At 36.6% G+C, this 20,888-nt stretch overlaps 1 protein-coding gene across 1 annotated transcript in view; it reads left to right on the forward strand.

Moving 5' to 3' along the window:
* Window positions 1–20,888, forward strand: part of SEMA3A (semaphorin 3A) — a gene marked incomplete at its 3' end in the record, with an annotated part of 168,768 nt that overhangs the window by 133,658 nt on the left and 14,222 nt on the right. The window contains exons 10-13 of the mRNA XM_082008722.1: window positions 911–1,055; window positions 6,769–6,988; window positions 12,123–12,214; window positions 15,171–15,212. Coding sequence (XP_081864848.1) covers window positions 911–1,055; window positions 6,769–6,988; window positions 12,123–12,214; window positions 15,171–15,212 — 499 coding nt within the window. The remainder of the gene's footprint in view (window positions 1–910; window positions 1,056–6,768; window positions 6,989–12,122; window positions 12,215–15,170; window positions 15,213–20,888) is intronic.

Genomic DNA, 20,888 nt, shown 5'->3' on the forward strand with positions numbered 1-20,888 from the left:
CAGTAAGAAGTAATGAATTAAGAGCAATGTACATCATCACTCTGAAGCAAGTGATCACAAAGACTATCTGTTTCTCAAGCTGTTCTTGCAATTGAATTGGCTTTTTATAGTGGGGATCAGAATTTGTAGCCCTTCCTACACAGACGTGGAAAAATAACACAAGCATAAATATTCTTGTTTAGCAGCAAGGTGAAACAGGAAATCTGCAGTGTGAGAAATTTGTTACTCAGGGAGGTATTGGTGGAAAATATTGCTGAAATCTGGAAAGTTTAACAATATTTCAAAAGTTCTGTTATTGTATCACACATAACTGTGACTTGAACATTTGGGTTTTATTGTGCTTTCACTGAGACCAAAATTGTACTTGTAAATTTCGTCTGAGGAAGGTTTGCAGTACTGGTTGCATTGCCACATTTATCTGTGAAGGACAAAAGTTTTAGTTTCTAAACAGAAGGAATGTTTCTAGTGATAACCAGGCATAGAAGAGGGAAATTTACAAGTACTTACTGTCATCTGTAAGAAATCTCAAGGTAAGAAACAACACTGAAGCTTGTGGCTGTGCTGCCCAAATGACAGAAGAAACTGCTAAAAAAATAGAAAAATACAAAATGTAGGAAAGAATTGAATAGACCTCTAGGGATAGCTCCATTGAAGTTTACTCAAACTGGGGCTTTGGCCTTCTGGGGACAATATGTTTTAAATAGTGGAATAGCAGCCATCTGCTTAGGAAAACGTCTGAGAGATCGTATCAGTTATGCTGAACTTTCACAGGAGGTGAGTTTGGATTGCTCTGAGCGCATGTCAGAGTTTTGATAATCAGCACATGCAATAAATTAGAAAGCAACAAGCTGCTATTCCCATGGCCTTTCCTTAAAGAACCTGATTTGATTTCTTCTCTCCTCATTTTTAGTAATATCTTCAAGGGGTCAGCAGTGTGTATGTACAGCATGACTGATGTGAGGAGGGTATTTCTTGGTCCCTATGCCCACCGAGATGGCCCAAACTACCAGTGGGTTCCCTACCAAGGGCGAGTGCCATATCCACGGCCAGGAACCGTAAGTACCCTAAGAAATACAGTCATCTAAAAAGGGAAAACTATGGAAAATATTTTGACACATTACATGGGCCTTCAGCTGAGATCCAGGAAAGAAACTGAAAAAGATAATGAAATGGGTAGGGTGGCAGAAGGGAAATCCAACAACTCCTCCAGGTCCAAAGTGAAACTGATTTTCATGTAAAATATGAAACTGAAATAGCAACTTCATTTGGATTTTAATTTTCGCATTCATATTAACAACTTCAGCAGAAGTTTAAGGAATGGCTGGAGAACCTTCCTGAGAGTCAAATGTTTAATAAATTACTCTGCATTGTACTTTCCTTGGAATTTGTCTTTGTTCCAAATATTGGTTGAGTCATTCTTAGTGAGAATGAACAGAAAACAGAGCATCTGTCTGGCTGTTAAGAAACATTCAATTATTCTTGACACTGAATCTGGTACAGTAAGAGAGATATTTCTGCAATGGATGATAGAGTGACTATAACAATTTCTAAATTCCACTGTCATTTTTTAAAATTTATGCGACTACCTGTTTCTTTCATTGAAGTTTATAAATTACTAAAATATCAATATAAGACATCCATATTTATAACTCCCAGCTGATGTCATCACATTCTAGAAAAATTTACCTGCCTCAGAAATTACCAGCAGTCTAAGAAGATGGGACATTTATGAAAAAAGCATTAATTGTATACATTAGGGTAGCTCCTTAGCTAGTATAAATCAGCTTGGCCCATTTAAGTTCTGAAATATCATTGCTGAATATTAAACTTACATGTACACATTAATATATATAAACATGTAAATGTAAATGTAAGTGTAAGTGTAAATGTAAATAAGATATCTGTTTATAATATTCTTTTAAAAATCTCCTTAAATACAAGGCACAAAACAAACCAGGAATAGCTTTGAACCTTTCTTTTAAATCATCAGATTTTCTACTTTTGTCTGGTATGTTTTGAAATTGTTCTTTCAACTGATCTCCAACAGTTAGACAATATATAAGCTCAGCCTAATGAAAATGACTACCTAACTAAAAGAAAACAGTGGCTCCCTGACAGCTGGATTCCTCAGCTTTCCTTGCTCTCTCACTACAACTGCTAAAGGGATTCCTAATTTTTTCCAGAATTAAAATACAAGCTCTGCAACATAGGAGCAGTTTAATTTCTCATTTGATGCTAAACTAGGGTTTTTTTTTTCAATTACTCTAGTTAATGCTGGTATGTCAGAGTTTTTTTTTGAAGTTGTATTGTTTTACATCCCTGTGGGAAATGTGAAGGAGTAGATATTTTTGGTATTTCTTATATAGCTAATGCCATCTTCTTTTCATTCTGACAGACTTAATAAGTTAGTGTTCATTATTCTGTTTTATTTATATTCCTCTTTGATTCCAGTATTGATTAACCTTTCTAAAGAAAAACAAGTAATAGACATTATGTAAAACAGACAAAGAAGGATGGTACATGTTTCTATCACAGGAATAGACTGAGATAAAGAGCTGACTGCTGCACAGTGGCTCTGTTACATTCATTCCTGAGGAGAGAGTGGACGCAGCTCTATTGAGATTCTGAATGCACAGCTCAGATATTTGCCCTAGAGACTGACAACCCAGCTCTGCCTGCCTCAGAGCCTGTGGGTTATTCCAAGACTTGTCTGAGGGTCTTGAGCTTGGGTCCATATGGGAGAATAACTTGATAAAATTCCTGAGAACAAGCAGAAAAGCAGGGACCCAAATCCAAACCCTAAGTGATTAAGTGACCTAAGCCACTAGATCTTTTGCCAAAGTAGGGTAATACAGTTAAGTATTCAGTTAATACAGTTAACTTTTTTTCTGGCTACTCTCTCAGAATGGATTTACCCTTACAATTTCACTATAACATACTTACACTAAGATTCACAAAGAAAGGGCAAAGATATTCAGATTTCATTGTAAACATTTTTCTTGCCTAAGGGTGAATGTGATCCCAAGTTATACAATTCTACATAGCCCTGCAGTCACATCATGTAGTGCAAGAGGCCGTGACACTGTAAACTATGTTAATTACAGGGTGGCTGAGGCCATCCATTTCTCCTAGCCCATTGCCAGTGACTCTAATCCTGGTGTCTTCCACTTTGAAAAAATTTTTTGTTTTCACTGCACAGTGGCTAAAATCATTCTGTTGTATTAGTAGGATAAAACTGAATTTTACAATGAGACACATTTCTGGCTGAAAAGGAGCTTTTTGTTTCTAAATTGATGAAATTTGATATATTTTGAATTGCTTTGAAGACCTCTTAAGAATAAAGAAGAAAGGTTTTTGAAGTTCCTTTAGATGTCAGACTTGTGGCTTCCTTTTCCAAGAAGTGGGGAAAGGCAAAGGAGAAACAAAACCTGAGCTTCTTGCAGTGACTCAGTTCCAGGTCTCACTGCAGTTAAACAGTGCTGAATTATCTGAAGAATTTGATAGGTGAGGTGCCAGTAAACTTCTTGAGCATCTAGAGGTTCTTTTGAAAAGTCAGAAAACTTTGTAAATGATTCTACACCAGCTTCACGTTTAACAAAGAAATTGACAGATTTTTCCTTTAAGTTCTATATTTTTTTTTAACCTTTTAACAATATTTGGAAGAGGAGGAAGGATTTTTGTATATACCTTATCTTGAATGGAGTACCTCATCCTGAATTCATATCTGACTTTCTGTGAATTCAGCTACAGAGCTCAAGTTTTCTCCGCTTCATGGTGTTATCTTCAGTTATGACCAAAGCATTTTTTTGCTCCCACCAAAATTAGCTATTGACTTACTCTGTTGGATTCCCTAATAGGCCAATTAAGGTATAGCCTAGTTACGTCCTCCTGACTAATGAAAACCCCTGACATGGCATACTGGGGACCAGGGATTGAAAGTGAATGTTAAATGCAAAAGTTCTTTTGACTCTGCTTGAATCCAAGATCAAGCACATTTCTCCAAACCGTTTCAGGACATTTGTATTCATGCCTATCTTTTGGCACCTGAAAACTTTCTATTTCCTTGTTATCAGTAGGATTGATTAGGTATATAACCATGAGTTGTGATGAAGTGCCTTGCCAATTAGCTTGACGTAGACCCACAAATATGAAAAGCAGTCCTGTCATTAGCATTAAGGGTAATGTTTTTGTTGTGTATCCTGGTTTTGTGACCATAACGTAAGTAAATGTGACAGGACTTTCCTCCTCAGGACAGCTCAGACTTTCTGTGGGTTGAAATTCCTTTGCAAGCAGTTTGGACTATGGATGGGCTAAATCTCACCTAATGATGGTGCCCATTTCACTCCATTCACAAGGAAGGGAGTTATAGCCAAAAGAGTTTAATTTCATCTCAGTTAGTTTCCTAAAGTGGGATGGGATGAATGTGAGCCACAGCCTAGTCCAGGTAATGCACTTTAATCTTTAGATGGAAAAGCACAAAGATACTATCATTGTTTATTCTCAGAAAAGCAGGGGATCCAAGCAGTAATCTGGCTGTCAGAATTGGGAGTCTCATTTAAACACACGCAATGATGACACTAATTCTAGTTTTATGGTTTTTCTGCATAAAATATGTCTTGGTCAACATTGCTGCAAGTAAAATCCTTTGTTAGAAAATGAGCCAGAAAGCAAATATTCAAGCAATTGAAACACAGCTGAAATTCATTTACTTACAATTTAAATGAATATTCATTTACTGTTGTTTTTCAGTGTTTGCCCAGCTGCAATTAACAATACTTGGTTCTTGTGTAGTGATTTTTATACTTGAAGTACTTTGCATATATTGTCTAATTAATCATTATCTAATTACTCTGAGTAATTAGTATTGAACTGTAGTTAGAATATTAACCGAGATGTAAAGCAAACTTAAAACTGAAGTGTAGAGTTTTAAACACAATCTTTGAGACAGACAAAGGTTTGGCCAATGATTATAAAAAGCCTAAAAAGCCTATCTGATTTTATCTTTGTAATATTTCTGTAAGAGAGAGCAAGAGCATATAATAATAAAAATGCTGGAGAATGTTGTCACTACAAAGTAGATAACTAACTTGCTTTCTGCTTAGTCTGCTCCACATGCATTAATCAAACATCCTCCCTCCCTTCCTCCCTTCCATACCATTTAATGGAACAGAATGCGGGAATTTGCTTACTAACAAATATGCCAAAAAGAGACAATTTACACTTTATACGTCCATGCTGGAAGTGTCCCTTTGCTGAGTACAACAACTAGTCCTTTTGAAAATATTGATTTTTAAATTCAATTTCTGATGAATTATTAATAATTTTGATCAAGGTGATAGCAAAGACAATTGATTTCTTCTGCTGAGCATCCTGCAAGGTCTGGATTCTTCATTAATAAGATGTTGTCCTCTAGGTTTTTAATTTAATTGGAAGATATTCTGTATGTGGATATAAAGGACAAATTATCTAGGGCAATTTAATATCAACTGTTTATATTTCAGGTTCACATGCTGCAAAGATAATTATTGTCAACTGGGTTTCAGCGTTTTATATGTCTTAAACAGGTATCTGAACGAATTAGGATGGGGGACACCAAGTTCTTTGCCAAGTATCTTTGGGCTGGTGATTTTATTTAATTTAATTGTGGCCCATTTTTTTCATCCATTCAACATTACCAACACCCTACTAATGCTTACTTTAAAGTAACCTGTAATTGGTCATAAAATACTTATCAATTCTACAGAGGAGACGAGGGCAAATGGTGGTGATTCTTGAGTCTCCCCATGGGGACATGCAATAGGTGAAAGTGGAACAATATTTTTGTGGCTACCAAAGCCATGGTCATACCTCTCCTTCCCTTCTCAGCCTCTACATTTTGCTCACATTGGGAGAATGAGAACCCTTTGCATTTCACAGATTAGAGGCAAAACTGTCTGGCCCACCCATGGCTGAATAAGGGGGCAAAAGGACTCTACTGTATTATTTCATGGGGACCAGCTTAATTCCAAGGGGATGTTAACTTTTCTGTTACTGCACAATACACAACAGTGAAGACTTATTTCAGTTCTTTGGCAAGAGTCGTCTTACCTAACTGTTCACATTGACAGTATGAGCAGCAACACTCACATGAGGCTTTCTTTAGAATCAATGGAGAGAAAAGAGATGTATTTAGGACGTGACTCATTTGATTTGATTTAGTGTAACAGGATCCACATTATCAGGACTGCATGGATGACACACACTTGTTGAGACAAGCAGGAATTTGAAAAGTCAGTGTAACAGGGAATTGTAGCAGCATTTAAGGATTGGGTTCCTTAGAGAGGAATTGACTTCCAGTCAAATCCTGAAGACAATACTTTGAAACAAACATGGTGGCATAATTAATTAATTTTCTGTTGTATATGTAACCAAATACTTAAACTGCTTGAAATTCTCATATTGAATGATTTTAGATAGTTCAGGATTTATTCCTTCGGCCAATTAATGGCAGTAAATCACTGAAAATCCTTTTGCACTGCATAGTAGTAAGAAAAATTATGTATAAGGATCATTTACATTCTGTTAACCATATTGATCTAAATCCAAAATGAAAAAAAAAGAGACTTTCAGTGATGGAATTAACTTCTGCTGTCTGTCATGAAACACTTGGATGTCCTGTCATATTTAGTTATAGACTGCAGTAGTCGGGATGATTGTAATGAAATAGATTTCTAATATGTTTCTAGTGTTTGATAATAAAATGTAAAACATTTTCTTTTTTATTTCCAGTGTCCCAGTAAAACATTTGGAGGCTTTGATTCCACCAAGGACCTTCCTGATGAAGTTATAACATTTGCAAGAAGTCATCCAGCCATGTACAACCCAGTATTCCCCATCAACAACCGTCCAATCATGATCAAAACAGACGTGGATTACCAATTCACACAGATAGTAGTAGATCGAGTAGATGCAGAAGATGGCCAATACGATGTGATGTTCATTGGCACAGGTGAGAAGACTTGAATCTACACTGTATGCTCCTCCAGGCATTATGGAGACATAGATCAGATGAAATTTCATACTCTGAAAGACAGAACACTGACGGAATAGTGTATACGTGTGAAAATTTGGGGAGGCCTTTGTTACATACGTTCACTGCTACAAGTTCAGGCTGTGGCCTGCATAGCTTAATTCTTTAGGAGTTTTGCCAGCTGGATTAAGATCAAACCGCTCTCTTTTCAACTACTGTTATTAGGGAATTTTATTAGAAATATCTTGCCTTATTAATTATAATTTAGTATTAAAAGGCAGGTTTTGTGGTTCTCATTTTGAAGTGCAGCATAAGATGTATTAACAGGAATGAGGCAAGTATCCAGGTACGGGAAATGTCTTTTGTGCCTTTCAAGTATTTCAGGTATTGCCTTGAGATGCCCAGCTCTTTAGCTAGAAGAGTGCATCATTTTACTTAATATATCTGGCACATACAAAGTGGTTTAAGAAGAGTTGGTATTCAAATAGAAACATGATATCTTCTCCAAAGCATTTGCAGAATCATACAGCTTGGACATTTTATAAAAGTGGAAATATGCACTCAGAAAAGACTTTTTTTTTTCCAGAAGGGTACTAATGAGAAATAACAGTGACCAGAAATTAGCTGATATGCATTTACCTAAGTTCAGTGGCTTGAGAACTTTGCTGATGCAGTTGGTGGATCTGCTGCTTCACCTTTGAAGATATTCCTTTAGTTGGCTGGTGTTTCTGTTATGTTGAATAAAAGTATTTTAAACGTCTATTGAACATAATTGCTAGTAATTAGACATTGGCATCATGAAGTGAAAACAAATCAAACCAAAACCCCACTGTTTCTTTTCAGCTTTCAACCAAAAAATATCTGCCTGGCTGTCTGTCTTATAACAGTCCAATTTTTGACTTGCTTTAAGTACAGTTCTGGTGCTCTAGACCTGGGGTCAGATTTCGAAAGCAATAAGTCTCAAGGTCTCTTTCATGTTAATGCCTGCAATTATTATGAGCAAACCGAGAGCTGACAAAGCTTTGTGTACCAAACACAGTGCATGCGTAGCAATTCAGAACATTTACTGCAGGAAATGCAGCTCTGCAGAAAGTGTTCCAGCTCTTTAAAGCTGTGAACTGAGTTATTAGATACCAGTGCTACAATATGTTTTGCATAAAACATTGAAAAGTAGTTTCATATGATTTTACACAACACATATATTTTCCATCACACATTAGAGACTTCAATGCCATCTACAATTGGCAGTGTTTTGTGCCTTTCAACAAGTCTTCTATTACCTGCTTCAACCCAGGAAAAAAATTAATGTCAATACTCCACTTGGCTGCAATGTGAGGGAACAAGCCCTTCAGCATCCAGAGTATGATGCTGAGCAAACATAAGGAGCTGATTTATGTCTACATGTTGAGCGCAAGAGGTGGCATTTATCTCACCAAAGTTTGACATTCAGTCTAAGAAAGATGCCTTGGCTTCTGCAAAGGAGAGAGAGAAGCACTTCCAGAGAGAGATTCATTGTACTTTTTTCAAGACCCCTATTAGAGTAAGATGAATAGTTATGCAGAAGTTCCTGTCTGCTTTCAGACAGTCCAGGAAGACTTGCTTAAACCTGAGCTATAGCTTTTAGATAACTATCATTACATATAGCGGTTCCTATCTAAATTAGTCAGGCAAGGTCTCACTCTGAAAGAGCCTCAATAATACCTAGCTCTTACCTTTGTGTTGGGAATTTAGGCACTGAATTCCTTAAACCACTAATATTCAGGTGTGTGGTAAGTGCTCTGGATCCCATCCAACATTGCTGATATTTGTGCCCAAGAACAGTAAGAAAAGTATTGAAAGGTTATTACTTGCACTTGCCAAAAGAGGTTTCAGCAACAAAAACACAGCTTCATAAGTGCAGAGCATTATTATTTCCTGAAATACTACTTTTGTCTACAGAAACTGTTCTTTTTCCAGCAGGAGGTTATACCCTCATGGGACAAGAACAGGTGTTAAAATACCTGTGCTTGGAGCTGGGGCACAAAAGGTGTTCCTCTGAGCTCGCTGTCCTTCTTGTGAATTTCAGAATGAGGAAAGGGCATCTTCCACACAGTGGGAAAGGAAAAGAATCAGAACTGAGGCCCTGCCTGCCTTCTGCCAGAAAGCTGCACTGAGCTGGCTGGTGAAAGTCAAAGAAACCAGAAACAGATACACAATCAGCACATATTACATCTTCCCCAAGCAAAGAACAAGCCGGGGAGCAGACTAGAGACTCTGGTCACAGTTCAGTTTTCCACTTGATGACCTGAACCTATGACAAAGCCAGAACTAAGCTCTCTGGGGATGACTGGATTTTTTTGTGCAGGTCTGTCCCATCAGATTAGATACATTTCTCTGTATTTTCCCATTGCCGTTACAGCAATCTACATTATTCCCACATGCTGCTGAACTTCAATATGTTGACGAAATACTTGTTTTTCCTTTTCATTGAATAACTGATGATAAATGAACACAACATAATTAATAGCCATCCAGTGTGGTCACATTTTCCTTTCCTGTGGGTGAAATCTTTAGCTGAGCAGTTTCTTTCCCACTGTGATTGTACCAGTGTGTTTCACAATGGAAATAAAATCCTATCGGCATGCTTGAAATTATATCAGAAAAAAACAGGATTTAAGATACGCACTTAATGCATATCCTGAGTGTCTGATGTTTGGGATCATTTGGCACAGTCAAGGTACATCTGTCAGTAAAGCAAATTAATAACAGTAATCTTATCTTACTTAGCAGAGCCTATTGATCCTAAAGGAGAAGCCTGATTCCATTTGTGTGAAGTTGTTTGAAATAGTACTCTGTAAAACTTGATCTAGAACACAGATAAAGCCCCACTTTGGTACCTGTGGCCTGACCAGAGTCGCCGTAGTGATTAACACAGTGTATCTTTGACCTCAGAGGCTTTCTCAAGCATCAAGCGACTGTAATTGTTGCAGGATCCACTTAAAAGTCAGACTTTTTTTGGAAACAACATTATGTGGGGAACTTATGTCTGCTCACTGCCCGCTCAGGCCCCACAGCTTCCCGTGTGCTGTTTTATCAAAAATACCCCTTTATTTCTAGAATATGGCATTTGATGGACTGTGACTGAGTCACACTGTGGCAGCCATGGTCCCACACAGAATACAGTCATGACACATTGCTACACTGTTATACTTATTGGATCAGAGTTCTTTTTTTTACCCATACAATATATTTATCTCAAAACCACAGTCAGCAAATTATCAGGATAATTAAGGAAATTAACTCATCCATTAAATTACAAATATAACTAACACTAAATTATCTGTTGTTCTGAATTACTCTGTTGTAGAAATGTGGATTTTTTTCTTCTTGTTTTAAAGTTTATATTGCATTTTTTCTATATTGTTCCCGATATTTCTTGAATTAAATATATTCAACTAGTAGCAGCAACCATAATGAAAACCACTTCCAAAACAACTTATCTAGTATATTTTACTAGTTTAGTTTGTACATGTAGCTGCCCAAATAAAAAGAAAGCCATGCTTTGCTTTGTTGTTGTTGATGTTGGTTTAAGAAAGAACTGTTGTTTCTTTTTAAAAAAAGAATCTATGAATTTGTGACTAATGAAAGAAAACAGTGATGTAGATATCTTGTGGAAAAAAATTACTTCTTTCTAAACTTCCAAAAATATGTGCTTAGAAACCAACATCTCCTTAAAGGGGAGCAGATGGAAAAATTGAAAATCTCGGTTGTACAGGGTAGTCTAGGATTTCTAGAATATTTTGTTCTAAATTTATGTCAAGGAGTTGAAATACCAGAACTTTCTCATTAAATTAATAGCTTTTAAGTTAGTCAACTTATAAAAACATTTTCAACCTGTGTAATCTATTTGTTTTGATTTTGTATGAATTTTCAGTATAAAAGTGGTGAGTTGTCATCTTTTTAATCAGAAGTTTCAACTAACACACAAATATATACATACAAAATATATTTTGATTTTGTGTAATTGTTGGTTACTTCTTGTTTTGAGAATGTTGAACTTTATAGTTCTGTTACTTTGAGAATTTTATCCATTTAAAATGCCTTATTTTTCCCTAAACTATTACTGATATAGAATGGGCAACATGAAAAGTTCAAAGGGTTGTAGTTGTTATTCCTATGATATATTTACATGGCAGTATACTTGGCTGATTAAAAAGAAAATCCAGAGTGTTTCCATTTCAGAGAGTCTGCAGTGATGTGTACCAACCTAGAAATTATTCCTTTTTTTCTTGTTGTTCCCTGAAAATTCTACTAATGGAAACAAACAAATAAATCACAGACCCAGAAGCTGTGAAACAGAGATGGTCTTAAGTCTCAACCATATTCACAAAACCAAAAGCTGTAGCTCTGGAATTTCAGGTGTTGACCTTGTTCATGTTAAAGCCAATTGCAAAACCCCAAGAATGAAAATGGATGTAGTACTGAAATGCTGGCACACACCTATTTCTAAACAGAAGATACAAGTTCTATTGCATTTTACCCCTCAGTGAAGACTAGTGTCTAACACACAGAGAAATATAGATGCCTTAAGGGGTTTATACATCTTAGGTACTTTGTTTGACATGGGGAAGATTGCATGTACTTAAGAGATCTAACAGCTTCATCTGTCTAACAACATTTGTCCAGATGTTTTTATATCCATACTGAGCCTTCTGACAGCATCTTCACATGCATTTTAAGAATGCCAAACATCATATTCAAAATAGACAATAAAACATATTGGGGTAAATTTAGTGCATTTCCTTCCTCAATCACATGACTGAAACATCTGTCATTTTATACTGTCACGTAAATAGCATTTTAGTCCATCTCATTCTTTAATAACTGTACTATTATTTATCTTATTTGTTGTGTTTTGATAATTGAAAGACTTCAGTGAAACCTCCTACTGAAATTCAGTGTTTTTCTAGGTTATTTTAAATAGCAGTTGGTATTTTGAATGAGTGCTCAGTGATATGTAGCCTCACAATCTTTACATGTGAAATAATTACATAGTACAAGAAACTCTGGCTGCTCTGAAACTGAAGTATGCTTCTTAAGCACCTGAAAACTTTTTTTTGTTTTCCTTTTCAAGATATTGGAACGGTCCTTAAAGTGGTTTCAATTCCTAAGGAGACTTGGCATGAATTAGAGGAAGTCTTGTTGGAAGAAATGACAGTCTTTCGGGTAAGTGTGGCTAAATTTCAAGTGTCAGGTTGTAGATTTCTCTGTGGACAGCTGCAAACTAAACTTCTTGCAGTCTAGCCAAGGAATAGCCTGGCATACCCCTCTAATTAGCTTGTCATTTAGAGACCCAGACACTAGTCAAAATAAACCTTGAAACATTCAGTGCTAGCTGGAGGTTAATGATAAAAGAAATGGTATTCTATGCTCTTGTTTTCTGGTTTAAAAAGTAAATTAGTATCTCTGAATTGAGGTGCCATTACATTCTGTGGTTAAATATGTATCTGTGCAAGTCTGAGAATAATGTCTGTCTGTTTTCTCCCACAGAGATATGCAATACACGAATTTAATAGATGCATAAACTCTTAAGAGTATTCAGACTATCAGCATAGTGTAACTCTAGGAAGATACTTTCGGAAAAAACAGTGGTCTGCACAGCTTTCTTATGCCTAATAATTTGAGAAACAAAGAAAGTGTTTATATTTTCAAAGGTGACTTTAGGGTCTCATTTTCATGGTTTGACACAAGACACCATAAACACCCCCTAATCTTTAGTACTTTTTTGTGAAAATCAATCTCTTCCAGTTTTCCCATCTGAACCACCCAAAAAATCAGGCATCCTATAGGCACTCCTGCAAGACAGAGTCTGAGTAAACCTTTCAAACTCTTTCCAGACAGAACCCAGGGATGTCTTGTGTTTTGTACACAACGACGAATCATTTACATTCCCCACATTATTCTTTTTGTCAGTGCCGTTTTATGACACCATTTCACAGGCCCCAGGTTTTCAGGGGGAGCAGATTAACCTCGCTGAGAAGACGAGGTTAACCTGACAGCGTGCAGATGATGCGTGCTCAGAGCGCCCCACGTCACGTGGTCTTACTCCAGATGTGCTGACAAGGACTTCTCTGAACCCGCCACAGGGACCCAGCCACCATGTCCTCATCATGCTCACTTGCCATCACTTTATCTTTGGTTTCTGAACAGACACAACATATCTAAACAGAGCTTGTATATCTTTTTATTATTATTTTCAATATTTTTTGTTGTTGTTATGGGCAACTTTGCTTTTAGTGGTACCAATCTTACACTGTTTTGAGTGCAAGATACCAATGAAAAATGGGTATCTGTTTCTGAAATCCATGGTTTTTTTGAAGGCAGAAATGTGGTGGTTTTTCATTCTTTTTTTTAACAGAAATATAAAGTAGAAACTATGAGGAGAAAATGAGACAAGTAATTTGTGACTCCCAGCTTTTCTTCTTTTTTATACATGCAAAAGTCATTATATTAATGCAGGGTAATTTGGCAGTTGTTGATAATGTATGAGTCTCTTTCCTAAATCAAGTAGAAGTGCCAAGGTAAAGGAGATCAGAGAAATATAAAAGTGAAAGAAAAAAAATAGATAGAGTGAAAGTTTTATTTCAGAAAGGCTCTACAGAAGTAGAATGGTTAATGGCAAATTCAAATCTTGTATTTTACTTTACATGTGTATTTGCTCATTACACTAAAGGATTTTGGTGTTCTGATTTACCCATTTATCTACTTTGGCATGTATTTAAGCCTTAAAGAGGGCATTAATGTACTTCAGTGGAATAAGCAGAATTTGTATGCATAAGATACGGATCTTTCAATAGGGAATTTGCAACAGATTTTACAGGTACCTTAACGAAATGTAAGTTTTCTTTAGTTACTGAAGAGTCTATGTGCGTCATAAACAATGTATTTTGATACTTAAACTGCAATGTCCATAACACAATGCTTTTCATTTATAATTCCACGAAACTGAAAGTCTTCTGTATCTGTTACACTGATAAAAAATGCCTCTTTTAACCCCATTTGTGCAATATTTCTTTGAACAGCTGAGCAAACAGACTGATGAGTTCAATTTTCATTCAAATGTTATAGTTAATTGATGCTTTCTAATATAAGGTCTGTTAACCCATTTGTAAAGGCAAGTCCATGTGCTTAACATCCACTGACCCATATCAAATTCTCCCAGGATAAACAAGTTGAAAGCTACATAAATGTAAAAACTTAATAAGGACTTTATTAATATACATAACCAAGAGTATGATGTATGAGATCAATAGCAGATTCTTAGATGGAATAAAGTTCATGCAGAATTGACTTGCACGTTTTGTAACCAAATTATTCCACTTTTACTCTCAGGATTAAAATTCACTCAAGCAGCTGGGCCTAAAAGACAGTGTAACAGTCTTTTAAACAAATCTAAACATATTTATTGTGTTAAATATTTCATACAGTCTGTTTTGTAAGAAAGTAGATTTTGGTTTGACATCTGCTTGCTACAGAGAAGTATAATTAAGAGTAGGCTTAGCTAGAACAATAACTCTCCTAGGGATCCATTTGCTTGATTAAATAATGGGTATTCCAGGGTGCAAAAAAACTCTTGCCAGTTTTAGTTTTATGTACTGCAGATATGAGTAACTTCTTTGTACATGAATAGTGTGGTGCAGTCAACAAAATTACGCTTGGGACTAGGGCTTGTTCTTATGAATAAAATTTTGCAGGAATGGGATTTTCACCTTGATATGGCTAAAAAGCTTACTTCAGTGTTATCACCTTTACTATATAGGTCTACATATTTTGACACAGCCATTATTATTTTCCTGTTACCTGGGAAGTTGTTTAAATGTAGTTTTAACATTAAGTGTAGAACTTCATTTCAAGATGTGAAACTAGTAACAAAGTAATCACAATGAAACTGTAATAATCATGGAAAATTATATATCTACAATCAGCATAGCAATCAAAGATGCACCAGGATATGTACATGCATTCTAATTCACTTACAGCTAGAAACTATTCCACTGCAAAAGGCGACAAGAAGCACCATTACTAAGGAGTGTCTAGTTTAATTTCAGGGTTTCTAGGTTGGGCAAATAGCATTCTAGCAGAATTTTTATGTTTATATTTTAACTTTTTTTTTTCCCCCTAGGAACCCACTGTTATTTCAGCAATGAAGATTTCCACAAAACAGGTACTATATGCACAAACTTTAAATCACTTTTAAATATTTATTGGTCTCTGTCTTTTTGAGACAGTAACTTGGCAGTCAGTAGAGACATATTAATTACAGCAGCAGCATCCCATCCCTTTACATAAACATCAGTAGTTTCTCAGGAAAATGTGACATCCAAAGGAGAAAAGGAAAAGTCTAGTTTGTGTTACTTGCTGGTAAGGTGGAAACTAAAAACAAACTAGCCAGCTGTCTGGAGGCTCTCAAGAAAAAAAAAAATTCCACGTTATGGAATGTTCTCATGACAGAGAAGCTGTTCAAAAGGAGGGACTGAACCTAGTCCCTTGCTTTAATGGGACTAGTTCTAGTCTTTGCAGGAATAGCCTAGTACAAAATGCAGATAGTGGAAGCAAAGACTGGTATCCTCCTGTCTTTCTCTCCAATGCTCATTCCATTCCTGGATGTGCACCGTTCAGCTTTAACAAAGATCTGATTTAGTCCAAATTTTCCATGGCCTTCTTGTTCAGTGACATGGTTAGGAAATATGTTCCAGACTCCAGAATTAATATTTCTTGCTTTCTGTTGAGTGCACTAATAACTAACTTCTTAAAGAAAAGATATAAACTACAGCCTTTGTTGTAGACCAAACCATAACTAAAATGAACTGGACTTCTTGATGAATGGAGCTAAAGTTTTGTCTGGTTTACTGTAAAGGTGATTCCTGCATTTTTGAGCAAATATGGGCAATTATTATTAGGCTTCTTTGTGAAGCAGCTGATGAATTATCTAGTTGTGCAAAGAACTTTGGATTGCAGTCAGGGATTGAAGTGGGTATCAGGGGCCTGCCTTCCAGTTCTGCCTGGAATTAGGTGGATGGAGCCCAGACACTGTCATTTCCTGTCTCAAAAATCTAAGACATAAAATTCTGTGTCAAATTTAGCATAATAAAACTTCTTTTTTTTTTTTTTCCTTTTTCATGTTTGTGTTGATTTGGAACCTAATTTTGTAAACACAAGCAACTTATTCAAACTCATTAGTTTTTCCATTAATGCCATTGTCAGTAAAGAGGAGATTTGGTATTACTTGCGGGACTGAGCACACTAAAAATTGTGTGTGTTATAAATAAGGTTTAGTTAAATAATCAACTTCACTCTATACATTATTAAACAGAAATTGAATTAATTCTGTAATGGACAGAGCCCAATGTTATGTTAGAAATGCTGCATATTTAACTCAGAATTTGCTGTATTTAGGAAAGTTGTCTGAAAATATTCATGTATTTGACAGAAAACATATTGTTTGGGGCCATTCTTCTAACATAGTTTTTGTTTAAAACAAAAAAAAATGTCAGGACAAAAAAAAAGTACTATTGAATACTGCGTTATTTAAAAACAAACCTGTCAAGTTGTATATGTGTTCATATCATACCAAAATTTTCTGCTTTGGATTATTTTTATAAGTACATTCCCTTAAAGTAGCCCATCAGATTTGATAATTGACCATGCATTTTCATACAACCTCTTCTTCAAAGCATCTTTAGTTATTCAGAAGAGTGTACAATTTTCCCTGAGTCTTTTGGAAACAAATTTACACTGCTAAAATTGTCTAAAGCTAAAAAATAGCATAAAACACGAGTTATTCAGGCAGAGTTAAGCTCATGAAAAATCAACCAGCCTCAGGTTAAAAATGACAAAATCATGATACAATATAACAAGCTTTTGACACTGTGTCTCTGTATCAAATAAGTATATGGCAACAAGTTTCCATTTTATATTTATGATTTAAAAATACTGTAGTTTTATAATTCAAACACTTTACTCATTGAGTTCTGATAAACAGGATGTTTTTCATAGAAACAGCATGATAATTCTATGCATTGTAGAAAGCAGGAGCATGAAATGTAAACAGTAAAACCAGCATGTACTATTGAATAACTTTAAAGCAATCACTTAATTTTATTTTTTCACTAACAATTCTTTCATCCAATTATAAAAACATGGTATTGTGTGTCTGTCCTTACTTTTTAATTTTTACGACACTGGTTGTTCAAAGCCACCTCTTTTGTCATCGTGCCAATATGATATGTTACAAATTACCCTTCTAACTAAAGAGAAAAATCTACAAATTCTTCAGGAGCAGAATTTAGCATAAGTTTTAAATGATCTAAAACTAGGGCTTCCATGCCTCTGTCAGTATGAATTTGGCACTTGAGCAAGAGTGACTTTGAGCAAGGAAATTTAGCCTTTATGCACAAGACTAATCCTTGACACTGTCTTTCCCAACTTTGTTGTCTTTAACTCCACAGAAATTATATTTATATTTCCTCACTGAAGATAACTGGGTTCAGAGCCTTAGATTTGTGTAGCCTTACTACCTGAACAACTTATGCATGGTTAGCAGTAGACACAAACTTTCAGAGGACAGCATCCTAGAGCCACTGTAACGCTCTGCAGCCACATGAATTCACAGTTCTGTGGGAGCCAGGCTTCCAGGGAGCCCCTGGCTACCACTTGGCCCTGAGCCTGTCAGGTGGGGCTCCATAATTTTTCCCTTGATTTAAAAATGTGGAAGCAGGCCAAAAAGACAGGCCTGGCTTGCAGTCAAAGGTGACTTTTTGTGGAGCAAGCTCTCATCTTTTTCAGAGGGTCAGGTTTGTGATCTTCTGTTTCAAAAAACCATTGGATTTCTGCCAAGATGGGGAAGAAACAAGGAGATCCTTGACTGATACAGGCCTCCTCCTTGTCTGGTGAACTGCTACGAAGAGCTTTTGTTTCTCCTCCATCAGATTCTCAATCAAAGGCAAGGCAGAGACCTTCAGGAAGACCTTAGTGACTACTTTTATAGTACTTTTCACAAAGTACTGATTTTTATTCAGAGATCGCCATTGCGATCACTCCATAGTGAGCATATAGAAAGGACCAGCTTAAAATGGATATGTCACTTAAACAACCCTCTGAACTTTTCTGCATCAGTTGCTTTTTAAGACATTGTCGTGGTTTAGCCCCAGCCGGCAACTAAGCCCCACGCAGCCGCTCGCTCACTCCCCCTCCTGCAGTGGGACGGGGGAGAGAATTAGAAAAAAAAACCTCGTGGGTTGAGATAAAAACGGTTTAATAGGACAGAAAGAAAGAAGGAAACAACAATGATAATACCAACAAAGGAATGTACAAGAACAAGTGATGCCCAATACAGCAATTGTTCACCACCCAGTGATCGACAGCCCGTCCCCGAGCAGCGATTTCTGCCCCCCGGCCAACTCCAGTTTATGTACTGGGCATGATGTCGGATGGTAGGGAATATCTCTTTGGCCAGCCTGGGTCAGCTGTCCCGGCTGTGTCCCCTCCCAGCTCCCCGTGCACCCCCAGCCTGCTCGCTGGCAGCCCAGCACGAGAAGCTGGACTGTCCTTGACTGCTCAGCAACAACCCAAAACATCAGCACATTATCAACAGTTTCTCATCCCAAGTCCAAAACACAGTCTCACACCAGCTTCTGTGAAGAAAACCAGCTCTATCCTGGCTGAAACCAGGACAGATATAAAATTAAATTAAATGGGATTTGAACATCATTCTCCCAAAAGTTCCTTTGGCCTAAGTTCTTCTTTTTAAGCATTACATTTTTTCATCGCTCTTTTTTTTTTTTTTAATTTGCAAATGGAAAATTCTCAGTTATCTCTCTGTCCGACTTCTAGGGAAAGACTGTATTTTGGGCAGCACTGTGGGGCAAACAGAAACCACTTAAAACTTATTGCTTAATACATTAGTCTCCTCAGCTTTTCTGGAGTTCTGATGCTTCTGCAAGAATTTTTAGAGGACGGTTTTGTTATTTTTTTCCGCTCTGATTTAATCTGATAATCAGCTGATTTATTAAATTAACAACCTCTTGGGAGAAACTCTTTGCCCAAAAGGCAGTTTGACTGTGTATGGCAAAGTAAGGTCAGGCCATTGATACAAATCATTCTATTACTATTTTCTGAATTTTATACTGCCTGGATTTATATATTATTAGTGTCCAGAATAATGATCACCAGCTGGGGACTAAAACCATGACCAGAAGAGCAGCAAACAAGGCAGCAGCCTTCAGGCTGTGCAGCACCTGAAACACATGATGTAGATCACTGAATGAACTTTATGAACTTATCTAGAAGGAATAGAGTCTTTAAGTGACCTCATTTTGGCCTCTTTTTTTTTTTCTTATGTGTTTCTGGTCATTCTTTAATTCTAAAGACATTTATTGGAAATCAGGGAGGGGTTTTTGACAAAATTAAATTGGTTACAGGGATGCATAGGAAACCATCACACCATTCTTCTTTATTTTCCCATGTGCATTCCCTGAGTTGATTTTTATATTAGTTGCACCATGCATTGCTACATGCTTATATATAGATATTAATGCCCCAATTACATAGGACTCAGATCAATACCATCTGGACATTTAAGATACTTAACTGAAACTCTAATTTGACCTATGCTGCCTCCATAATCAGTAAAGAGAAAAGGTATCCCTTGAGAAATGTTTAGGTCCGTTAAGGTTTGAATTGCTGCTCTTTTTAGTGCAGAATGTACCCCTAAGCTGGGTACTTCATTAAGTGACTTAAGTTAGAAGGAGTCAGTTTATCGTGTCTGCTGCCTGTCATCTGCTTCTCAAGGATACTGCAGTAACTGGGGACGGGTATGTACAGTTAAGGCTTTGTGTAGAGCTCTGTGTGGTCAGAGATTTTTGCTCAGAGAATGTGGGTTTGCAACTCAGCTATGGCACTATAATAGATGGAAGCAGCTGCTTAGAAAGGGCTTGGTTTTCAACTTACCAGTGAATTGTCCTTTGGATGCTTTCCCTGCCATATTTTCCTTGAGAAAATACTGATGTTTATATAAATGCATGGGATGTTTCTGTTACAATTAATACGTCTGTGTAAACTGCCAAGCTGCTGCCTCTGAAAGAAGTTAGTGCAACACCTTTTATGAGTGTTTTTGGTTTTGCTGTCTCCTGGCATCCAGTGCTCATCATTTCTTGTAGGTAGGTGACCTCAGCCACCTTCCATCCCAAAATTATCTGGAAATGGTACCTCTGGGACATCGCAAAGCAGGAGATGAAGAATTTTGATAATGTTTCTTGAAATCCTATTTTTCACACCAGCCTTATGTTTTCCAAGAAAGAAAAATTAATACAAATTTGTATTTTCTTGGTGGGACTGCTTGGAGTGAGACCTTAAAAAGACATGTGTTAATTGATTCACCATGGGTGCTGGGTGACAAAGTTTAAGCTTTTGATAGCAAAGTGTCAGTGTTTCCGAAACAGAAGGATTATGCCATTTAATTTTTGTTTATCTGTTTATTTTGTTTTCCCCTAGTTTTGCATCTCAGAGGGAACTTTATTTACTTATTACGTTCATACTTGTTTTCTTTGTGAATTAGTGCTAAGCTGAAATATCTGTTTGGACTTTCACGTGGGATAAGTAGTTCAGTTTATTTACGTCCCTCTGGGGACCAGCTTTCCTAATGGACCACGTGAATTTGATATCAGAGAGGAAATTGAGAGAGGCAAGATGCTCTCTTGTGATGCCATACAAAGCTGTAGTTCATTTTGCATGCATGATTTTTTTATTTACTTTACGGCTTCTCTCTGCATTTGAACTACATCTTCCACTCAAGACCATTTTTTATCTGAAGTAAAGTAAGCCATCTTCCCTCATTAAAGAT

This window comes from Phaethon aethereus (assembly GCF_964289735.1).
Source record: "Phaethon aethereus genome assembly, chromosome: 1".
Classification (NCBI taxonomy): domain Eukaryota; kingdom Metazoa; phylum Chordata; class Aves; order Phaethontiformes; family Phaethontidae; genus Phaethon; species Phaethon aethereus.